We start from the raw sequence: 23,951 nt of genomic DNA, 5'->3' as shown, positions 1-23,951 counted from the left end.
TTGGGTCTGCACCTCTCTGGTATAGTCCGGAAACACCATTATGGTGTGATTCTGAAATTTCAGGGTACCCAGAGCCTGTGCCTCCCGTTGGACCACATCTCGATCTTTAAAGTTGAGAATCCGGGCTATTAAAGGCCAGTGAGGGGCCCCTGGTGGCGGTCTAGGTGCAAGAGATCGATGGGCACTTTCAATGGCGAACCACGCCGATATTGTGTCCTTGGGCATCCAGGATGAAATCCACATTTTGAGGAAGGTGGCCATTTTGGCCCTGCTCAATCCCTTCCGGAAACCCCACCAGGCAGAGATTATTGCGATTTGATCAGTTTTCTGTGCCTTCCGCCCGCCAGTGTAGTTCCTTGGTATGGGTCTGCAGGTGGGCCACTTGCTCTTTCTGCTGGTGGACATCATCCTCCACCGTGGATAGGTGGGACTCTTCTTCTGAGATGAGGGCCGTGGAGTTAATCCAGTCCTGCCGGATAAGGGGCATGTTGACTCGTACTTCACCTATTTTTCCTTCCACCGAGGCCTGGGACGTGCTGATTGCCTGCAGGCCATTGCCCCCTCCGGTGGGTCCTGTTCAACTGTGGTGAATTGATCCATTTTCGTTTGTGTTGTGGTGGTATAGGACTCAGGGCCCGGTACTTCCCCATGGCCAGCGCTGGGGAGGTCTCCAGCAGGGTCGGTGTCAGGGAGTCTCTGGCCCGGACCTATTCAATTAGGGATTCTCCGTCGCCCCTGCCTCCACGTGTTGCGGTCAGGTAGGTGATCCTCAGGACTCAGGGTGGAAGGCCCGTGAATAATGGAGTCTCGGGAGCCTGCGAGCGGGCAGCCGATCTGAAAGTTCGTGCCTGTGGTTTCCCAGGTTCAAGAACGTCCCCTCCAAGGGTGAGGGAGTATTCTTGTTGGCCCCAGAACGAGGAGGAGCTCCGATGCACAGGGACGCCAAGCTCGTAGGTCAGGGATAATAATCACGGCAGCCCCGGCCACCCTCCGCATCCTCCGCAACAGGGTCCAGCCAGAGGCGGTCTCAGTGTTCCTCTGAGGGATACAGCTGCGGTGCGTGAGGGAATGGTTCACCACACCTCCTCAAAGCTGGCCGGTTGGTTGCAGCCTTCCCAGGATCCAGGGAACAACTTTGCATCTCAGGCGTTCATTTGTAGTCACCCCGATGGTCCCGCCGCCACAGAGGCAAGAGGTTGAGTCCCAATGGCCTTCCAAGTGGGTGTGCTAGGGTTGCCACTTCAGAAGCCCCAGCGGGGAGGGCTCAGCTTGTGGGCGCACCACAGGCCGTTGCCAATCAAGGGGCCCCAGCCCTCGCCACTCGGAGGAGGGTAATGGCGAGATTCAAGCTTGGGCGTTCCTCCAAATATGCTGTCAGGCAGGTCCCCACAGCATAGATCAGAGATAGAAGCGGGGGAGGAAAGATGTAGCAGCAAGGGGCGGAAGTAACCACTCCCGGGCTGCTGCGCAGGGCATTCGTAAGTCGCAGGCCAGGTCTTACAGGGCCGTCCTCACGGGGCACCGTCGCGGGGATCCGTCCCCTTTCGGTGGTCTAGGGGTTCGCTCCTACACTGAGTCAGCCACCAAAGGTCCGGTGGTGGAAGCGGGGGAGGAAAGATGCAACAGCCGGGGCCGGAAAGTGCACTCCTGGGCCACTGTGCAGGGCGTCCGCACGCCACAGGCCCAGGGGGGCCAGTCAGGTAGAGTCTTTCAGGGCCGCCCTGGCGGGGGCACAGTCAGTTGGGGCCGCCCCCCCGGTGGATTAGAAGACTACTCCCACTCTGAGTCAGCCACCAAGGGTAGAAGGAGGGGGGTGGCCCACTCACAGCTAGCCTGAGGATCCAGCGAGCCACAGAGTCGATCACTCCGGTAAGGTGTGGTGCACTTCTTACGATGCCGCGCCACCTCAGCGCAGGTTCCCTAGGTTCAGATGTGCTCTGTGGGGGCCGCACCGGGTACGATCTCCAGGTTGGTCATCGCCCTCCTACGGACGCGCCCTTCGAGGTCAGCTTAAGTGTGCGGCCTTCACGAGCCTGGATCACCGAGTCGGATTCAGAGGGAGGGCCAGGCAGAAGATAGAGGGCAGATCAAGGCGATGGCAGTCCTACTCGGGGAGGTCCGCTGCCGGGCGACCTCCGAGGATCAGGGAGTCTGATGTCGGCGAGCCCCGGGTGGACGATCACAGGCTGCCTCAGAGGTCCTCGGGACAGGCCAGGTCCGCCATCTTGCCGAGACACATTGCAGATCGTAGGTGGATGAAATGGCTCCGGTCAGAGTCCCCACGCTTGACGGCCACCTAACGGCAACAGAGCTGCATTTGGGGAAGGAGCTGCCAGCATCTAGACGGAAAGTAAGTCGCCGATGGCAGTGGATGTCAGAGCGGATAAAGGAGGGGTCCGGAGCACTCTTCGAGTGCGACCGCCATCTTCACGCTCCAAGCCACGCCCCCTGCATGACTGAATTTAAATCTTAAAATCCATTATATTATGGATCTTACCATTCACTCTGTACAACATGTACCTTCCCCATCATTTTGGGAAAAAGTTAAACATCTATAATACAACATTTAGGCAAAATCACAACAGGGGTAGGCCAGCTGTTATTAAAGTATCCCAGACAGAGATTCTGCAGGAAGGATCTGCCATACCTGGAATGAGCCCTAGCACCAGTCTATATGTTAACGATTGTTCTCAAAATTGGTGTGGATGTAGTGGGAGACGTTTCTACATTGAGCAAAATAAAAGTAAAATTAACTAGAGGGGCAGGCTTGCACATGAATTCACAAATATTTCCAGTATTATGCTTCAATAACTGTGGTTTGTAGATTCTCAGGCATAGTCCAATGGACGGGGGGTTACAATTATGGCACTTGCAAATATGAATGCAGAGATGGAAGTCTGCTGTTACTTGCACTCAGGCGTTCATCTTTGCCTTCAACCATGACAGGATTCACAAAGGGAATCCTTCATTGTAAATACGCATGAGGTAGGATTCCTGTGAAAGTTTGAAACCACATTCTGAACTGAGCTGGATTGATATATCAAGTCCAGAGTAAAGAAATGGCTTGGTCAATGTGCAAACAGAGAACTGCAATGTGACCTGGCCAATGATACATTTGGCCTACAGTCCCTCACTTACTGTGATGAGGAAGAGTAGACACAGTGTAATGGAGATTACAAGTAAGAATAAATATCCTTTTTAACAGTCGGGCAATATGAATGCTAATACATAGCCATAAATGTCAAATATGGGAAATATGGTTACTCAAGACAACATTTCAGTTTTGCTTGAGTGTGATCATCTGTAGGCACTTCCAATAACTCAAATTCCCAACAATGCAGCACAACTGTAAATTACAGTGAGTTTGAACCTCTTTAGGAATCAAAAGCAAAGGTCCGACCAGAGGCTGGCAGATGCAGACTATTCTCCCAAAACAGTAGATGTCCTGTTTGCCAAATTTACTGTTCCTCTTCCCATTTAGAGGTGGGGGAACCACTGGAATTTCAAAAGCAGAGCCTCAGCTGGATCTGCCATAGGAAACCCTTGACCTGATAGATCATTTGCTACTGATATTCGTCCTGCACTACTTAGGGTGGGACAACCATCACTAATTTTCCCTACCCAGGTCTCCTGTGCCTTCAGTTCATCTGCTCCACTGGTGGATGGGCTAAAGACACAGAGTTCACTGTCAGGTTGTGAGCTCTCTGTGTCATGTACCAATTGACCTTGTGTTGCCTTTTACATTTTTTTTATGTATTCTCACACCCTTCACCTCAACAAATACAATTTTCTTTTTCATATACTGGGACAAAATCAGGATTCTTACAAGCAAAAGCTAGGGGCAAGTAAAATCTCATAGGGCGTGTTTGCTTAACTAGTACATTACAAAATAACCAATGGCCTACAAACCAATAGGCTCCGGTATACTGTACAAGGCCAATAATACTTCAGAAGCTGGAATATGTGTGGAAATGGCAGCCCAACTATACCATTATTTTATTGATGTAAAGTATTCATAGTGTAAGTCATGAATTGATAAATCCAATTCATGTTTGGTCCAAATGTTTTAGGGGCAATCTAAATGAGAAAGAAAGTATTTTATTTAGTATTATGTGATAGTTCTGTGATAGTATAACAGTAATCAGTAAATTAAAGGAATTCACTATTGCATGCATCCAGGTGTGAGAACCAAAGGGAGGTGGGACCCCTTTGCCTGGGGCCTCATGGCAGCCGTGTCACGGTGATCTCATTCCCCGGGACACTGCTGTTCCCTGCCCTCAAGAGTGCAGGCAGGGAGAACTTAAACTCCCTACCTACTCTCTAGCATTCAGGGAACACATGTTTGCTCCCACCCGGACGGAAGCAGAAAGATATCTACTCCCGCCAGAAGAAGCAAACCAATATAGCTGGCTCCTGCAGCACCTGGGTTGGGTGCAGGCAAGGAAGCCCACGGGGGCCCTGGGGCTCCCCCCACAGACCCATGGCCTGCAATTACTATGGGTGTCCCGGGAGGACCGGGCACCCAAGCAAGTTTTAATTTGTTGCAGCTCCAGTGGATTTGGTCCCTGAGGCCATTTAATTGCATGGGGAGGGGTGCTGAACGCTCACCCTAACCTTCAATGATGGGGTCCCCGGGACCATATAATGGCTCAGGGAGGAAGGCTGCACATACCCATCCCCTTAAAAATATCATGCAGGGGGGCGGAGCTTGGCTCGCAAAGAAGATGGCCGCTTGAGCTCGGAGCTCCGGCGAGCCACGTCTAATATCCTTAAATAATCCTGACCCCGACGAGTCCCAACGCAACGGTCGGCCTCGGCGGAACGTCCCAGGGGGCCGGACAGCTGTACGCCGCGATTTCCGGCCCGATCGAGCGACCAGGTGACCTCCGGAGCCGGCGACTCGAGCGGCGACCTAGGCCGCGGATCCCCGGCCTTGGGTGGAGGAGGCTGCCGACGACGTAAGGAGACGTGCGGCCAGCGACCCTGAGGTGCGCAGCGGAGGACAGCGGAGTCCAGAGGCAGGGTCCGCCGGTGCACACAGAGGCAGCGGACAGCACAGACGCCGATCTACTGCCAGTAAGAGAGACCCGGGTTGCATCACACGGCGCCCGCAGCGTGGAGGATCTGCGATACCCCCTGCGCGCCCAACGACAGAGAGACTGGCGGCGAGGCGTGTTTGTGGCGCTCCTGGGCATGGTTACGGCGGCAGCCGGGAAGAGGGGTGCTGGTGAGCCCTGCAGCGGAGGTACGGAAGCGGCAGCAGGTTGGGAGTCACCACCGGTGAGACGCCACCGAGGCCGAGCTGAGCGCGGACGCCACGAGCTTGGTGGCCTTGCTGCTGGGACGGGGCGGACGGCCTGCTGGACGCCTGGAGTGGCCGTTGGCGGACAGGTGCGCCGGGTGAAGACGGAAGGAGCTAACTGACCCGCCGAGACACCTGCGGTGGGCTGCCTGCGACTGTGCCACGGCTGGGAGGTGCCGGTGGACTTGCCAAGCCGAACGGCGGCGCGCTGAACGGAGTGGGGGCACAAGATGGGCAAGGCGGATAAAACACAGTCGAAACTGAAGTTCGAGCAGCGGCGCCCCCAGCCGCAGCCGCCTCTGGAGAGCGCTACAGGAGGCGGGCCTGACCCCGCGGAAGACGACCGGGACTTGAGGGGCCTCTTGTTGTCCATGGAGAAGGGACTACAGAGCGGCATCACGGCCCTGGGCGCTAAAATCGACGCGCTCTCCTACCGAATGGACCGCATGGGAGAGCGCCTGGACAGGCATTCGGAGCGCCTAGACCAGGCTGACGGCCGCATATCGGAGGTGGAGGGCGCGCAGACGGCACTGGACAGCGACCACAAGAAGCTCGAGCGCCAAATGCAGATGCTGCAGGACAAGACAGAGGACTTAGAGGCCCGTTCTCGGCGCTGTAACTTGCGCATCACTGGCCTGCCGGAGTCCACCGCCACAGGCCGCATGGAGACCTTCGTGGAGACATTGTTGGTTACATTGCTGGGGAAGGAAGTATTCTCCGGGATGTTCGTGGTGGAGAGAGCGCACAGGTCCCTGGGCCCGAGGCCCCCGCCAGGAGCACCGCCCCGACCGGTCATAGCTAAACTTCTGAACTATAGAGACCGAGATGCGGCGCTGAGAGTGGCCCGGGAAAAGAAGACACTGTCCTACGAAGGGTCGCCTATCTCGCTCTACCCGGACTTCACAGCCCGGGTGCAGGAGGCCAGACGACAGTTTGCCCCTGCCAAAAAACAGCTCCGGGAGCTCGGAGTGGACTATGCCATGCTGTACCCGGCTAAGCTACGAGTCAACCGACAGGGCAAGTCACACATATTCCAGGACCCTAAAGCACTCCACAAGGCGCTGAAGGACTGGGCGAAGGAGCAGCGTCGGAGCCCGGCGACGTCACCACGCGAGGACGAGAGAGATGGCGCCCTGGACGCACAGGACTGACCGAGAGGGCAGGACTCACCTAGTTGGTATTTTGTCGTGACCTGTGTGGCAGCAGGGAGGTAGGATTTGAGAGGCACGGATGGGGAGCGGTTAGATGATATGGTTATGGGGTACTGTACAACGTGAGATGCACCCCCCACCGGACTAGTCGCAACAGGGAGGCCCGTGGACAGCGACTTATCCCCCTGTTGCTTAACTCCGTTATAGCATTATAGAGTATGCTGCTTGGGACAAACACCTGAGAACGTTGTTAAGAAGTTGTATCAAAGTGCTGGGAGGGGTCGAGAGACACCAGAGTGGCTCGCTGGACCGGGCGGCGGCTGTTGGGCGCTAGGTGCTTCCACACTAACGTGTGAGCGCAGAGCGACCTCCGCCCGCGTGTGCGTTCCACTCCGTTGAGAGTTCGACAGTTAAGGGTGGGGAGGCGGGAGGTATGGGGTGCCCAAGTTTGGGAATCTGCAAGGCCGAGTTGGGGAGGGTCTGCTGTGGGCGGGGGGGACGGGGGGGTTTGAGTTTTGGGGGTTTGAGGTCACTAGGTTGGGGTACGAGTGTGGCACGACTAGTATGCTCCTGCGCTTGGAGGCGCGCACAATTGAGGGATTTGCGCCCACGAGAAAGCTATGGCGAACACCGGAGCGGCCATGCCTGAGAAGCGCGACGCACTAAGAATCCTCTCTTGGAATGTACGGGGACTGAATGATTACCGAAAAGCCCGTAAAGTGCTGCACTACCTTAAGAGGCATGAGATAGATATTGCACTCCTGCAGGAGACGCACCTTCCCACTAACAGCCCTATCCTGCGCACCAGGGACCTGAGGGAGGCGCACGCAGCGGGGTTCACTACACACTCTAGAGGGGTGCTTACATGGGTCAGCGCGCGGGTGGAGCACAGGTTGCAGTGCATTGCCACAGACAATGCGGGCAGGTATGCGCTCACGCGCTTTCAGGGAAAGGGCATGGATTTGCTGCTGGTTAATTGTTATGGGCCGAATTATGACTGCCCCGAGTTTTTCACAGCGCTGGCGGGAGCGGTGGGGGATACAGGCGCGCGGCAGGTACTGTGGGGAGGCGACTTCAATGTGGTGCTAGACCCGGAGCTTGATAGGTCAGGAGGCCCGAACCGAGCGCGACCTGCGGCAGCAGGGGCGATCGCTCGGGGTATGCTATGTCTGGATTTGGTTGATTTGTGGCGCACTCGTAACCCGGCACAGGGAGGCTACACGCATTACTCGGCATACCATAACTTGCATACGCGGATAGACTACTGGCTACTATCTGCGCCCCTTGCTTCGCAGATTCGCGAGTGCGCGGTACTCCCGCGAACGCTCTCTGACCACTCGCCGATACTGCTCTCCCTGGCGACGCCCAGAAAGGCCCCCCCGCCGTTCCTTTGGCGATTCCCCCCTTATTCGCTGCTGGATCCTCTGTTCAAGGAGGAGCTACTGGCTGCGATCGAGCAATTCTTTGCCACTAATTTGGGCTCTGTGGAGGATTTTCAGACTGTCTGGGAGACCTTCAAGGTCCACATTCGCGGAGTGGCGATGGCTAAACACTCGGGGGTACTCCGGAGTATCCGGCGCCGCCTTGCGGCGCAGGAGCGTAACCTGGCAGAGTTGGAGACCAGACTGCTAGAAGAGGGCGGAGATGACACTATTGAGGAGGTAAAGGCCCTACTAGCGGAGTATCACGAAACGGCTGATGCAGAGGTGTTACACCTGGGGAAGTACGCTACGGCCAGGGTGTATGGTGAGGGGGACAGACCGGGGTCGGTATTAGCTAACCTGCTCAAGGCTCGCAGGCGCAGGACCGCCGTCACGCAGATCAAGGCAGCGGATAGCTCACTGCTCACAGAGGAGGAGGACGTAGTGGAGCGATTTCGGTCGTACTACGCTGGACTCTATGCTTCTAAGCAAACCGGCATGGAGGACGGCATAGGGGACTATCTGGACCATATAAAGTTGCCGTTCCTCCCGAACGAACACAGGGAGTTTCTCTCCTTACCTATTGAGAGGGATGAAATTCTAGAGGCCCTTGCGAGCATGAAGGCGCAAAGCGCCCCCGGAGCTGATGGCCTCACCGTCGCGTTCTACCGAACTTTCATAGACCAGCTCTTACCACACTTGTCGACGCTGTTTGACGATATGTGCACGAGGGGGCATATGCCACCGTCCATGCGCGAAGCGCTCTTAGTTGCTATACCGAAGCCAGGCAAACCGCCCGAGGAGTGCAGCTCCTATCGACCGCTGTCGCTACTCAACGTGGATACGAAATTATATGCCAAGATCCTGGCCACGCGGCTAGCCCTTCTCGCTCCCGAACTGGTCGCCCCAGAGCAGGCGGGATTCATGCCGGGCAGGAACCTCACATATAATTTGCGGACGGTGTTTGGCGTCCTGCAACACGTTCGCCCCGAAGCGCGCGCGCTCGCGGTGTTTCTCGACATGGAAAAGGCATTTGACTCTGTCGAGTGGCCATTTATGCGACAGGTCCTGACGCGCATGGGGCTCGGTCCGATCTTCCTACAAATGATAGGAGTACTATATAATGGCCCCACGGCGCGAATACGCTTGGGCGACCGAGTCACGGACCCGATAACAATTACGAGGGGCACGAGGCAGGGGTGCCCCCTGTCACCTTTGCTGTATGCCCTGGTGGCAGAACCGCTGGCGTGCGCTATGCGTGAATACCACAGCCTTCGAGGCATCAATTTCCCTACTTACAGAATAACGATCTCCACGTATGCAGACGACACCCTGCTATATATCAGGGACCCGGAAAATAACCTAGCCCCAGTGTTGAGGGAGGTAGTCCACTTTGGAGCGCTCTCCGGGCTGACGGTGAACTGGGATAAATCTATTGTGTTCCCGCTGACGCCAGTCACGACCCCCTTTGCTATGGAGTACCCATTGCACTGGTCTGAGGAACCGGTTCGGTACCTGGGGATCCAGCTCCATAGGGACTCAGAGGTGGTGCTATCTGAGAATTACGGACGGGCCATAAGTAAACTGGAAGACGACGTGGAGACCTGGATCAAGCTGCCCCTTTCGTTATTGGGACGCATATCCATTATGAAGATGGTGGTGCTCCCTCGGTTCCTGTTTCTTTTTACGAACATCCCCATGGTGCTCTCGCGTGCTTTCTTCGCGCGGCTGCAGGCATCATTGCTAAGGCTGGCGTGGGCTGGCAAGCAGGCGCGGACCAGCTGGAAAGTACTGACGCTACCTTACCAGATGGGTGGCCTTGGGGCACCCGACATGGAGCTGTACTACCGAGTGGCGCAGGGAGCTCAGGCGCATAGCTGGATACACGGGGGCGAGGCTGTCCCGTATCTTAGACTGGAGACATTGTTTGCGGCGCCGCTGCCGCTCCCAGCGGTAATTTTTGAGCATCCGGACCGCCGCACGGGATTTCTCGATTCCTTGAACTCCACTAGGCATGCCTGGAACTGTATACTACAGTGCGACTCTGGGGCGCAGCTGTATTCACCGGCAATGCCCACTGCCTGGGCGGTGTGGCTGACCCCTTGCAAGGAGGAGGGAGTGCGGCGAGCGCTTAAGGAGATGGGAGTACACACACTGGGGGACATGTTTGCTGACGGCCAAGTCAAAACGTGGACGGCGGTGGCAGCCTCAGGCGCGGAGTGCACGCAATTGCAGCGTTTTCAGTATTACAGAGTCAGGCAGGCCTGGAGACAGTTGCTGGGGAAGGATATGGAGGAGCCGGCGGAGGTTCAGGAACTGACGTACATAATTAAGAATGATAGCCCCCGCGGGTTGATCTCTAAGTTGTACAGAATGGCGCAATCGCATAGAGTGCACGAGTTCGCAAAATGCAGACTGGACTGGCAAAGGGACTTAGGGATTACCATTGACGATGCAATGTGGGCGTACTGCTGCACGGGGATTAGACGCATCACTCTGCATGGCAGACACCGGCTGGTCCATTTCAAATTCCTCAACAGGTACTACTACACGCCGGAGCGCTTGCATAGATATGGGCTGCGTGCAGACCCTGTATGCGAACGTTGCAGACACCCGACGGCTGACTTCCTCCACCTGGCGTGGCAATGCCCGGGCATATACAACTTTTGGGTGGCGGTATGCCACCAGATAGTGGGGGTGACGGGGGTGGAGCTGGCTCCGGATCCGGCGGTGGCGCTATTGGGGCATTCACGAGGTGTGCCGAGGGCTGCCAGACGCCTGGTTGATATGGGGATGCTAGTGGCGAAACGGCGAGTGGCGATGAGCTGGATGCGTGGCCCAGTGCCCACGGTGGAGCAGTGGAAACGCGATGTGCTGTACTGCTGCACCCAAGCGGAGAGGTTCAGCGAGTTGCTGCCGCCGCGTAGCAGGCCTAAAAACTTCTGGGAATTGTATGAGGAATACCTGAGCGGGCGGGGGGCTGCAGCAGGACGCCCGGATGGGGGCCCTGACCCGGATGCTGCAGAAGAGGGAGCTCCCGTAGGAGGTGATCGGGCGGGTGACACTAGATGAGGATGAGTGGCGGCTGAGTGCGGGAAGCGAGCGATACTGCGACTAACTTAGGACCTCAGGGGTTTGGTTGGGGAGGGTGGGTTAGGGGAGTTGGGGGTAGCGTGAGGGGAGGGAGGGGGTTTGGAGTTTTATGGCCATAAAAAAGAGTGACTGTCCCCTAAGCTTTGGGGAAAGGAGCGCGTTAAAGCCTGACCGCAGACAGGGGATCCGCCCCGCATGCAAGCGCTGAGCTGGAGGGACACTCGGGAAGCATTAGGTGTTTATTCAGTGTAGCACGGCGATGCCCGGCCTCCGGGATGTGGGATAGCCGATGTAATCGATTGCGAGATGAGACAAAATGGCGGGCCTTGGGTTGATGGCACTCGGATCTGTATGTCACTGTTCCTTGTATGCAGTCAATAAACACATTTAAAAAAAAAAAAAAAAATATCATGCAGCCCTGGGGATGAGGTCTTCGGGCCTGGTAATGGCTTGGGTCCCTTTGGTTATCCCTACCACTCCACAATCAGACGTCGGGGTTAGGGTATCCCTACCCTGCTCTCCCCATATGCTTATTTTTACCTTATTTGAGGACAGGGGATCTTTGATAATGAGTCGGTGGCAGCCAATCAGATCTGTCTTTAGATCTGTCGAGTCCACAAATCCTCTGTGGCATGATATATGCATGAATTTTTAAGCTTGATTTCTCAAAAACGGTATTACACCAAATGACAAAAGCACGCTTCCTGGTTCTATAGCTAGCTTTCTGCGAAGTTTGGTGTACTTCCATTCAGCCGTTTATGTGGTATCACTGTTCAATTTTCCTATGGAAAACTCGTTTGGAGACTCCCCAGCTTGATGTATCACCCCAAAACTTTCCAGGAAGGAACTGCAGTGGATGAAATTGTTTTGGGAAAAGGTTTGTGAAGATTCGTCAAAAGGCACCAAAGTTATATGCAAACCAAAATATTTATTTCCTATGGGAATGTAGTCCTAACTGTAACTACCTACCTACCTACTGCTGAGAGCCATCGGGATATATATCTATATCTATATCTATATCTATCTATCCATACATATATATATATATATATATATATATATATATATATAGGTGTGAGCAAGGCAGGGGATCCTGTCAAAATGTGTTATACCATAATAATTAAATAAATAAAAAACCAACATACAACTGAATCTGCAGTGCCGGTGTCCGGTTTCGAAGCAATAATTACTGGTGTCTGACCGTCTTTTTTTGCAAAATACCCAAACATTGTGCTGAGCCTGTGTCATTCGTAACTGCTGTAAGGCCATATCAACCAGTATCCTGAAATGGGCGTTGCCATCAAATGGCATGTCAAAAACTTTGAACTGAATCTTAAGTGTAAACGAGGAGGTGCAAATCCATCTGTATAATCTAAGAGACCAATTCAGTTCATCGACCAGTGACGAAAAGCACTGCCGAAAACGTTTAAAGATGTATCGGTTAGAACCCAAGAAACCAGTTCCCTTCCTTGCCATGTTATCATCCGGTAATCTATGAAAATTGAAATGTCGTGCCACAACTGCTCATCCTATTGCATTGTGGTAGGATGGCTGAGGCACTGGCAATTTTTGATGATGGTTCTGCAAACTCTCCTACACGCTTGCCGATGGCGTCTCATCATCGCCCCTCCTTATCAAGTAGTACCCTGCAGGGAGTTTTGGGATTGCATGAGGGGCACTATGCAGCTGGTGAGATGACCAAATCTGTCTTAAATTGATTTAAAAGATAGACTGGAGAGGTATTGATGTATTGTACTTCTTTTCTGTTAAAGCCGCAGGTGATGAAAGTGAGGCAGGAATCCACGTACAAGAAAGCCTCTCTACCCATAGATGGTGTAGATTGGGGATCAATATAATGGATCTCCGGACCTTGTCTTTAAAGTAAAAAAAGAAACGATTTTTATCTTTTATCTGTAGAAAAATACAAAACTTTACAGCAACACAATCAATCACACATCAGGCAAAGAGTCCTGAGTAGCAGGGTCTTGATTAGCTCCCTTAAAATCACTGAAAGCATCTTGCTCATGCACCGGATTGCCTGGCAGGTGCGGCTCACATGTGCTATTCGCTTGGTCATCGTCAGTGTGATCCCCTCCTAGAGTGCCATCACTAGCTAATGAAGAGTCACTAAATGTCACATAAGGACATTCATAAGATATCCTGGGTAACACAGGTTTGGTATAAGTTGTTGCGTTGGAACAATCACAGGGTCAGGCTGGACAGGAGGAAGTGTCTCAGATTGTGGTTCTGGTGTTATTATTGGTGCTATTGGTAAAGGTGCCTGAGGAGGTAGACTTTCATGCAGCTTGTGAAACATAAGCTTCAAAGACTCTGCTGGTACTTTAACTACTGGGTGAGAAAATAAAATTGCTTGATCCCAGTTACCTTCCTTTCATCACGCCGGTGTCGTTGGTTATGTGCCTCATCTTCTTCTGATGCATCATCATGCACATATTGAATATCTACGTCCCAGTGAGTATGTGCAAAATAATCATTCTGTGGACTCCCATCATCATCTTCCTCATCAGAATGGATTTACATCAACTCCTAATTCTCATATACAAGCTCCTACTCACCGAAGTCATTGAGTAGTACTGTGATGGAGGCTTAGTCTTGATCATAACTGGCTAACTGACTGAATAAGAATGGTTGAAACCAATGAGCTAACAGGAGAGAGTGTAGTGAGCGCACTTGTCACCGACAGTGTCATCGTCATTCTTGTTGACGAAGTGACAATCATTGTATAAGATGCAGTTGGCAACATTGCTTGTACTGTTGAAAACAGAACCTTTGTTGAGGCCTTTGCTGTCTAAGGAGCCACACGCAGGATGTTATCATCAACAGTTATGTTGTCAAGTTTGAGATCTTGCTTGCCATCAGTGGGGTGTTTGTTGTTGACAGAGTTTTATTTGTCAAAGAAGGTTTGTCAATGGTGCTGTTGTGGACTGCATCTTGCTCATCATTCACAGTGGTGGTAATCCTGCTTTCAATAATGGGCCAGCGATCATTGATGGGATATCTGAGGAAAAATTGTCTGTTGAAGTAGGTTTGCAGACCACTTCACAGAATCTAAAGATGACTGCTCATTGGTCTTCTAAGACTTATTCTTGACTAGAGGCTTCACTCTTGGGCCAGACGCCTGGCTCTTATAGGGAGAAATAGATGGTGCTTCACTTACAGAATCTTTTGAGGTGTCCAATTTTCACAGTCTCATTAATAGTGAAGTTGCCTTAAGCGCTAGTACCAGCTGTCCTCCTGTTTCTCTGTCCTAGGGTATCCTGGAGCTAATGTTCTGACAAACTGGAGCATTTTTTCACAGAATGCCCATCCTTATTCAGACATAAGAGGCACTTATTATGTGCATCATCCATGTAGGATGCTGGCTCTGTATATACTATACCAAAGTAAGGTATAGTGTGCAAGGAGTCCAGTGGATCCCCAGAGGTATAGCAGAGGCTAAAGTAGATAATAACTTACTCTCAAGTTAATGGATGCTGGGATGAGCAGTTATTCTTATCAGAGGGTAGTGTTAAGCATTTGTTGTACACACACTAAGGCAAGAAATGATGTCACACATTTAAAGACTTAATCCAGACCAATTATTTGTATAGAAAGTTGTTAGTTTGTCATTTTTATTACTAGAACCAAGAATCACTTAGTGCAGGTAAGTTATACAGTCTGCAAGACTGGCAATCCTTTTCAAGAAAGCAATATGACTTTGTAAATGCAGTAAATACTTTACAGTTTTAAGAAAGCTTTCTGTAAATGTCAATCAGTTACAGTTTCTAGCGCTTTGCAATGTTCAAGATAGGAAATGCAATGTAATGTTTCAGTTCAATGTGTTTCGATGGAGGAAAACAAGGTAAGTGACTTACAGGTAAGTACTTGGTTTTGTAGTTCAGTCTAGGGCTGGTAGTACTTAAGCAGGGCAGGGGTCAGATAAGTAAGGATAGTACACTCTCAGCGTCACAGGGGTGGCCAGGAGCAGAGGTCAAAGGAGAGGCTGGGCCGAATGTACTCGGGATACTCGGAAGAACACACAGGTAGGTACCTACGGTTTCTGCGTCAGGACCAAGGGATCAAAGGTAAGCACAAAGGGGGCCACAAGTAGGCACTAAAAGCACACCTCCGAGCCAATCTGGCAGCAGGGTACAGGGTACAAAGAAGGCATCGGGCTCCCAATGTAAACCAATGGATGACGTCGGTCAGGAAGAAATGCTGCAGGCTTGTACCAGGAGACTGGACGAAAGGAACCAACGGCTGGGCAGGTAAGTTGGATAGCTGGGGGACACCTGGGCACCCCAAAGTTGGGGGGCGGAGGATGCAGGGGTGCCTTTTGGTGTTGGGTTTCCTTGGCTGGGGCCGTTCGCGGTTGGGGGGACCCTTCGAAGACAGGCTGCAGGCATCGAGGAAGAGTCTTGGAGATGTCAGCCACCGGTGCAGACAAGGCCAGGATCACCGAGGAGACGTCTGAGGGTAAGTGGTTCACTTGAACTCGGGCCATTAGCATCGGGTACAGAGTGGTGCTGTGTCGTGGATCCTCCTGGATCCGGAAACTGGTGTTGCATTCTTTGCTGGACAAATCCGGTGTCCATGGGAGACTGGAGTCTTTGTCGAAGACAGCACAGGTCCTGTGGGGTTCTTTAGGTTATTGGCTGTGGGTCACACAGATTTTGGGAAGCAGGGTCGCTAGAGGAGGGGACAGGCCAGTAAAGCTGGGGCCAATTCAGTCATTGTCTTCTCCACTGCTGCAAGGCTCTTTGGTCCTTCTTCTTCTTAGGTCACCGAGTCTGAAGAAGTAAGGTTGAGGGGTGCCCCTAAATACTAGAGTTAGGGGTGTTACAGGGATGTGCAGGTCTGGACTGCAACGTCCCTTCATTGGGGTGTCTACAACCCCTATTATGCCATGCTCCAGTAGGAGGGGGGCACAGGCCTTTTCCTGATTGGATGAGTCCCCTCATCTTCAAGATGGAGGGGGACTGAGATGTGTGCTTCACTTCACCTCCCCCACCTGAGGGGTGGGGTAGGCAAAGGCGGGCAGACCTCCTTTCCTGGCTAGATTTCCCAGCTGATTCTCCTACCCAAAGTGGGGTCAAAACCGTTGGGGACCAGTTGCTGATAGCAGCAAAAGGCTGGGGGTAGCTAACAAAGGCAGCAGGCCTTTGAAGCTTCCCCTTCGTGGACCCTGCCCAACCTGGGGGAAGAGGCATGACACCTCTACCCAGGATGGGCTTTGTTTCAGGCCCAGAGAGTGGAGGCTTTCTACGCAGGGGTCCAGAAATCTTTCTGGTGGTGGCAGATGGCTGGTAGCCAGTCAGGAACCCCACCAGGGCTGGTCATTTTTCAGATGCCATCTGAGTGCATTTTAGATTAAATCCCACACTGGCATCAGTGTGGGATTGATGTGCTGAGAAGTTTGGTACCAAACTTCCCAGTTTTCAGTGGAGCCATTCTGGGGCTGTGGAATTCCCAGGCCTTATACTCAAAATGGCTTTGCTGCACTTACAATACATGTGGATGGCACAGACACTGTAGGGGCATATTGCTCATGCAGCTATGCCATCACCGGTGGTATGGTGCACCCTGCCTTTAGGGCTGTAAGGTCTGCTAGGGGGTGACTTACCCATGCCACAGGTAGTGTTAATGGGCATGACACCCAGGGTGCCATGTCGACGCTTCAGTTTAGTCTGCACCAGAACACGCAGCCTGCAGTGGCAGTGTGTGGGTGTTGAGGTGAGGGGTCTATGAGGGTGGCATAACACATGCTGTAGCCCTCTCTGGTCACAAGGCCCTTGGTACCAGGGGTACCTTTTACAAGGGACTTACATGTGGCCAAGAGGTGTGCCAATTATGGAGACAAAGGTACAGTTTTGGGAAAGAACATAGGCCCTGGGAACCTCATTGGCAGGGACCCAGGGCACATTCAGTCAAGTTAGCATCAGGTATCTGGCAAAAAGTTAAGGGGTAAGCATACAAAACGGGGCACTTTCCTTCAATTCACAAACATATTTCTGGCTCCACAGGTCTCACAAGCACTGAAGAGACTTTTGCTACTAGGAGTGTCTGTCATGAAGTGACAGATGTTTCTGGGATCAGCCTCTCAATAACAAATAAGAGATTAAGAATCGTCTTCTGCAGAAGAGAATGAATGATGAAGAGCCCAGCGAGCAGAAAAATTTAAATTTGTTGGGAAAATTCACTTCTAGAGAAGAGCAGATGAATCCGATCCATTCAACAGACGTGCTGTAGAAAATCTTAACAGCTGAGACTCCAGGGGAAACTGGACCTTTTTACCCGGTTGACTGAAGTCTGTGACATTAAATAGGTGGACAGACTACATATAATCATGTATATTTTCAACATTATCTATCATATACACTGCTATGCTAACATTAATTACGGATGGTTTGCAGCCTGAAATTGGGGAATAATTCACACGTGAATTTATGACAGACCTAGTGTTGGAGAACAGCCCAATCTGACCAGGAATCTTAAAGAGCCATGGTACAGCATGGGTACAAGGTAGAGTCAATTCTGTGGTATGCCTACAAGGCACTGAGCTCAGGGAATGTTTCTGCCCCTTTCTGAACAACCTGAATAGGCCCTTCGAGTATTGTGGATCTGAGTGTTCCTTCAAATGTCTTTATGATGCACATTTTAAACAGATAGACATTTGAGCTTTACTAAATTACTTTGTTTTGGTCATCATCTAAGCCACATCCACAATCTCAGGCGTTGTACATAAAGCATCATGTTGCTTTCTTAAATGAAGGCTCGCCCATATCTTTCACCTCCATGCTAGGACCTTACACACAGATTCACCTCGGACCTGCAATACTGAGTAGTCTACTCTTACTGCGCTCTCTGCAAGCTGGTGACACTCCTCTACTTCTGTTGTTTGTCCTTCTCTTCTCCAGAGCCTCTGGTCAATTCTGGACAGAGATATACTCACCACAGCTCACTAAAAGATCACAGACTCTAGCTGCACTCATGTGCTGACCTCTGTCTCTGATCAACTGCCAGATCCTTGCTTCAGAAAGATGCCACCCACAGTATACACTCATACTACTCGGTAGTAGAAAGGAGGTGTGCACAAGCTCAATTACAGTGAAGTGGGACTGCATTGGCAGGGTAAATGCCTACCCTTACTGACTAGTTTTCAGGTGTTAGTCTCTGAGCGAAAGGCATGAGATAACCACATGCACACAAAATGGTGGGAGGTACTGAATTTGGTGGTCAACTTAGGGCAAACTGGCAATGCTGCCCCTTTGATTCTATTATAAAACATTAAGGGCCTCATGTAGGTAGCGTACCAGTTACCACTTCTTAAATACCGAGCCGTACCGACTCGGTATTTAAGAAGTGGTAACTCGTATGTAGGTAATGAGTCGGTAATTTTTACCGATTCGTTACTAGTCGGTAATTACCGAATCGGTATTTACCGATTCGGTAATGAGGCATACCTTCCCATTGATGGGAAGGTATGCCTCATTACCGAATCGGTAAATACCGATTCGGTAATGGGGGGAACACATACAAGGGTGGCAGGGTGTCACATTGACACCCTGTTGCACCCCTGATTCGGCCATGTGTGCACATGTGGCACACATACATGCCCTAAGGGCATGTATGTATGCCACATTGCACACTGCTACGCGCGTGAAAATGCATTTACACATACATTCATTATTTACCACCAACTATAAATTGGTGGTAAATACCGACTCATAAACACACACACACACTCCCCCTACATCTCGATTTTGCTTTCGGAATTTACCGAATCGGTAAAATTACCGATTCGGAAAAGTTACCGATTCGGTAACATTACCGATTCGGTATTATTACCGAATCGGTAATTTTACCGATTCGGTAAATTCCGAAAGCAAAATATGTCCCCCTACATACCAATGGCCAAAATACCGGTCGGTAACGGTATAATTACCGAAAATCGGCCGTTACCGACCGGTATTTGGCTACCTACATGAGGCCCTAAAAGTGGAAAATAAATGAGTAACTAAATTTGGGTGAAAAATAAAGCGCATCTCTAAAGTTAAACATTTAACTAACATTTATGAAGTCAGAACTGAACTTAATAAAAAAAATTAAAAAACAAGAACATTATGAAGGAAAACATTATTGAATGGAGTTAGCAAATAAAAAGAACAGCAAAGCCAATACTTGACTTGTGCATAGATGCAATAATTAGTAAGAACTATTGTGTGAAATATCGGTCACTATATTATCTAATAATACAGAAAAACAGCACACTGGTTTTTTCAATACAACTTCATGTTTTGCAAATAAAAAACTAGAACATGAGATCAATGATAAAATTGCACTTGACGATCCACACTAATCCATTCACTCTTCTGTTACTTACTCTAAATCCAATTGAAATGTTTTACTTACCTCTGCTGTCTGGACAGTTGAATTGAACATAACAGGTCGCTGAAGAAAAACAACTTGCTTTGTGGCCAGATTTCCTTCACTGTGGAGCAAAAGAAGGGAGGTTAGCATCGTGAAATCAATAGAACCCTTTAAAAAAAATACTGACTCCGAAATAGAATAAATAAATGCTCAACCATAAAGGTCACCAGAAGGAAATGGCCCCAGTGGGAGGGCAATCTAAAAAGATCTCATCCATCTACAAAGGCCCAATAGTTCTGTCTGACATTGATTCCCCTTCGACACATTAAAATTACTGAGAAGAAGAAAAGGTGCAAATTTATTTATGAAGATCATAGTCTTTCGCTTTGGATGATACATGCTCAATTTGTGTTCCCATGGACAGATATGAATCCAGCTAGAATTGAATAGGTTTAACATTTGTCTCTCTCTCTCTACAAGTTCATGTCTTGTGGGTGATGGATTAGAATGACTTCCATTTTTAACGGATTAGGCTATAGTTCATTAGATTACATACAGCTCTAGAGCATTGAGAGGTAATTTTAAAAAGTGATTATGTTCTGCAGATACAAGATCTTTACATAAATCTGTGCATCAACAGCATAATGGCGCAGGGCCACAGTGGCTTTGCCTTCAAGATTCTAAGCCACTCTATATATTGGTTGTACAATGAGAGTGAAAGTACTGACACCTTGGGGGACACCACAAGTAACATGGGTGGGTATCGAAGTGAAACAGCTCAGCCTAATTGTTGGTGCTTAACAAGGGAACATGAGAACTAGCTTAACACCTCATCACTTAGGCCCATGGTCCTAGAGCCATGCATGGGCAAACGCCTATAATGACTGACTGTATCAAAGACCACTAACAAGTCTAGAAGGATAAGAATACAAGAAATACCTTGATCTAGCAAGCAATGAATGACTTCTAGGACATTAAATGTTGCTGCCTTTGTACTATCACTGCAAAACTGATTGATAAGGTTCTAGCAGATTGCTATTTTCAATGTGGCTAGTAAGTTGAATGGCTGCACATTTTTCTAATACCATAGTATGTAACCGGACTGTAAGTGGCCATAATGTTGGTGTCATCAAGGGGCTTCTTTAACACAGGGGTGATGGAAAAAAGAGAGCTTATTCTAAAGAAGCATTTATTAAGCTGTAACATATGTTGCTGAACCACTTGAATTTACTTTTGAGGATTGAGGAATGAAAATGGCTTCACAATTAGAGGTTGGTTTTAGACCATTTGTAATCTTCATAACAGTAATCTATATAATAGGAATTAGATTGGCCCATGTATCTTTGTGTCTGAAAACTAGTAAGAGGTTACAATTTGAATCCTATTCTGTGAAAAAATCCACACATTTGCATTGTAACTGGGGACAGTGGGACTTAGTCAAGGACAGGCAACTTCTTAAATCACCATAAAGAACTTTTGAAACTGATGTGAATCCATTTACATCAGTTTGAAAAGTTCTTTGTGGTGATTTAAGGAGTTGCCTATCCTTGACTGGAAGAAACATGCCTTATCGTACTGGTATTATTATGAAGGCTTTTAGGGTGGAAACTAATATAGGAGCCTTTGATATTCTCCGTTCTGTTTCTAACTTCCTAAGCTTCTATCTCATGGTGGAAAACACATCCAAGAACCAGAGGTTGTATCTATTTAGCACACACTTACAGGGTCATTTAGACTTTGGTGACGAGTCTAAATGACTGATCATTATTGCTCTCCTTAATGCCTCTGGTCCATAGGATGGAAGTTTGTTCAAAGGAGGAAAGCATATTATTTTGATCTTAAATGAATTGTCTCAAAATTGTTTTCTCTTGTTTGTTTGTTGAAAGTTAATCTATTGCTCAAAGTGTTGTATTGATCATCTTTCAAAAAAGGTGATTAGGAAAAAATTCCAGCGTGACGTACAACTACTTCTAATATTGTTATGTGACATGTAAATGCTGTAAGTGACTTTTCCAAGCACGTGAACCTACTCTTTCCAGTTCCCAAAATGGATAATTGTACTTTTTTTCAACAATAAATTCTTTGTCTGGCATTTTTATCTTCAGTGTGTTTCCTTAGTGCTCCTTGTCCTTTCCACAGAGATAACACATGGTATTCCAACACATTGATAAACCAAAAAAGTCTATTATTGGATTTTATCTTTAGTGTGATGGCACTAAACTCTTCACTGTATTTTTGTATGAGTAGAGTGTAAAATATACTTGAGAAAACAGTCTCATCTTTTGCTCCACAGTGAAGGAAATCTGGCCACAAAGCTAGTTGTTTTTCTTCAGCGAACATTTTTGTTCAATTCAGCTGTCCAGACAGCAGAGATGTGTAAAAAGAAAACTTGGTGTGTTCTCATTATTTTGAAATTGCCCTGGAACAGCTGTTAAAGACTAGGAGGCTTAGGTTTGGCACTGACCAAATAAACTGAGAAAAGGGATTCACTTTGAGCTATGTTTTATGCACCACACACTCTCTCCCAGAGAGGATAATCCTTTTTTATGTTCTTGATTGACAGCACAGCTGTCGCCAGACATTTATGGGCGCATCACTAGAGAGGAGCTTTAGCCCCGCCCACAAGTTAGGAGCCAGGACTACATGTTCTGATTGGTTGAAGTTGTGTGCCTTCACAAAAATGTGCTTGCCCTTCACACAGCTGCGATCATTTTGTTTATTTATCCAGTAGCCTCCAATGGGCACACACACTCATGACACTGAAATGCCTTAAATAACAAGGGGCCAGATTTAGGTAAATTCAATTTTGCGAGTCCTTAATAGCGATTTTTACCGAATCGCTATTAAGGACTCGCAAAATTGAATGTAGGTAGGAATCGCAAAAATATTTGAGATTCCTTATGATTCCTTAATTGCGAATCGCAAATTGAGATTCGCCATCCAGGAATCCCATCCCATTCATTCCTATGGGCCAAGCGGCCCATAGGAATGAATAGGATTTGCGGCCTCAATTTGCGAGTCACCAAGAGGCACTAGCAAATTGCGGGCGCAATTTCAAGGGTGCAAGGGTTCCAAAAGGACACCCTATTGCACCCCTGAAATGTGCATGTGTGCACATGTGGCACACATACATGCCCTCGGGGCATTTATGTGTGCCACTAGGCACTTTGTAAAATGCCAAAAAGTGCTTTTTTAAATGAAATCGCAAAATACCACCAACTTAAAGTTGGTGGTATTTTGCGATTCCTTAAGTCAAAATCGCAATTTGCGATGCCTACCAGAATAGCATTTAGGGAATCGCAAATTGGGATTCTCTAAATGCTTGAGCAAAATAAGGAATCGCAATTTTGCGATTCCTTATTTTGCAAATAGGTTTAAACTTACCTACATTGCAAGCAGCCAAATAGCGATCGCACACGCTGAAATTCTGCGAATTTCAGCATTTGCGCTCACTATTTGGCTTTCTACATCTGGCCCTAGATCATTTATATGTATTCGGGACAAGGTCATTGTCAAACAGATCCTTGCGTCTGTTTGACATTGACCAAATATATATTTGGTCCTGATGAAGGTGGCTCTAACACGATATCCACCGAAACGTGCGTAGACCTTCTTACACACAAGGGAATCCTACCAGAGACATAAAACTAGAAAATAATTGGATGGGAAACGATGATAGAATGGAATAAAATCTTCTACTGTCTCTGTCAGAAGGAAATAGGATCCCATATATTTTATAACATTTCTCTTTTTCTGTGATATTGTTCATGCTGTATGAATGGTAGTGTGACTGTAGTATTTCTGAGAGGTATGAATGCACTTTTGATGGGTGGTTTAGTGGGGTCATAAACAATTGTTTAAATTGTGTTTTAAGTCAATGTCTACACTAAAATTGTAAATACATGTATGTTTATTTAATTGTGATAAAACAAATATAAATGTGAAAAAAGGCATATATAAAAAAAGATAAAGATATAAAAAATATATGTATTTTTATAAACAATAAAATACTTTTGTATGAATTAATCAGTTTTTAGGAATGTACCTTCTTTTTGGGGATATGTCTTCTCATGAGAGCTTCTAGCCAGTAGCTAAATTAAGTGGGTTAGTTTAGAGGTCTTTTCACAGTTTTAGTTTTTTTCCCCTCCTCTACAACCGATAAATAAATAGGGGGTACCTTCTCTTACAGAGATTTATTGGCATTGCCAATGCTTGTTCAACTTTAGACACACCAATTTACTGTTGTTCATGTTTAACTTGAATTTTCTTACCCATTGTATGAAACATTTTAATGAATCTTGTCTCATAAATGATGGTTGAATATATCCCAATGACAGGATCAAATTTTTTGAGGTCTGGAAAAAGGTACCTTAGAATGATTGTACAACAGACAGGCATTTTCAGGTAAGGCACAAACTCCATGCCTTGTTTTTCTATCTGTGGGGTATAGAGGAAGGCAGTTTGACACTGAGGTTGTGTGGAATGTCTTAGAAAGGATTTGGATGCAATATTACACAAATGATTTCGAGCATGAATCGTAGAAGTAACACTTTTGGACGATGACTCGAAGGAGACCCAACACAAGCACCAAATGGATTTGAGGGTTCCGATCAA

General features: G+C 48.8%; 1 protein-coding gene across 3 annotated transcripts in view; it reads right to left on the bottom strand.

Moving 5' to 3' along the window:
* RFTN2 (raftlin family member 2) overlaps positions 1 to 23,951 on the bottom strand; it is a 428,987-nt gene that overhangs the window by 77,217 nt on the left and 327,819 nt on the right. For all 3 annotated transcript variants that reach the window (XM_085648739.1, XM_085648741.1, XM_085648740.1), the window contains exon 8: positions 19,380 to 19,458. In XM_085648739.1, the coding sequence (XP_085504865.1) occupies positions 19,380 to 19,458 (79 nt within the window). The remainder of the gene's footprint in view (positions 1 to 19,379; positions 19,459 to 23,951) is intronic.

The sequence above is a fragment of the Triturus cristatus genome, chromosome 3_2, assembly GCF_964204655.1.
Source record: "Triturus cristatus chromosome 3_2, aTriCri1.1, whole genome shotgun sequence".
NCBI classification, from domain to species: Eukaryota; Metazoa; Chordata; class Amphibia; order Caudata; family Salamandridae; genus Triturus; species Triturus cristatus.
This window is presented reverse-complemented; position numbering and strand designations above follow the sequence as displayed.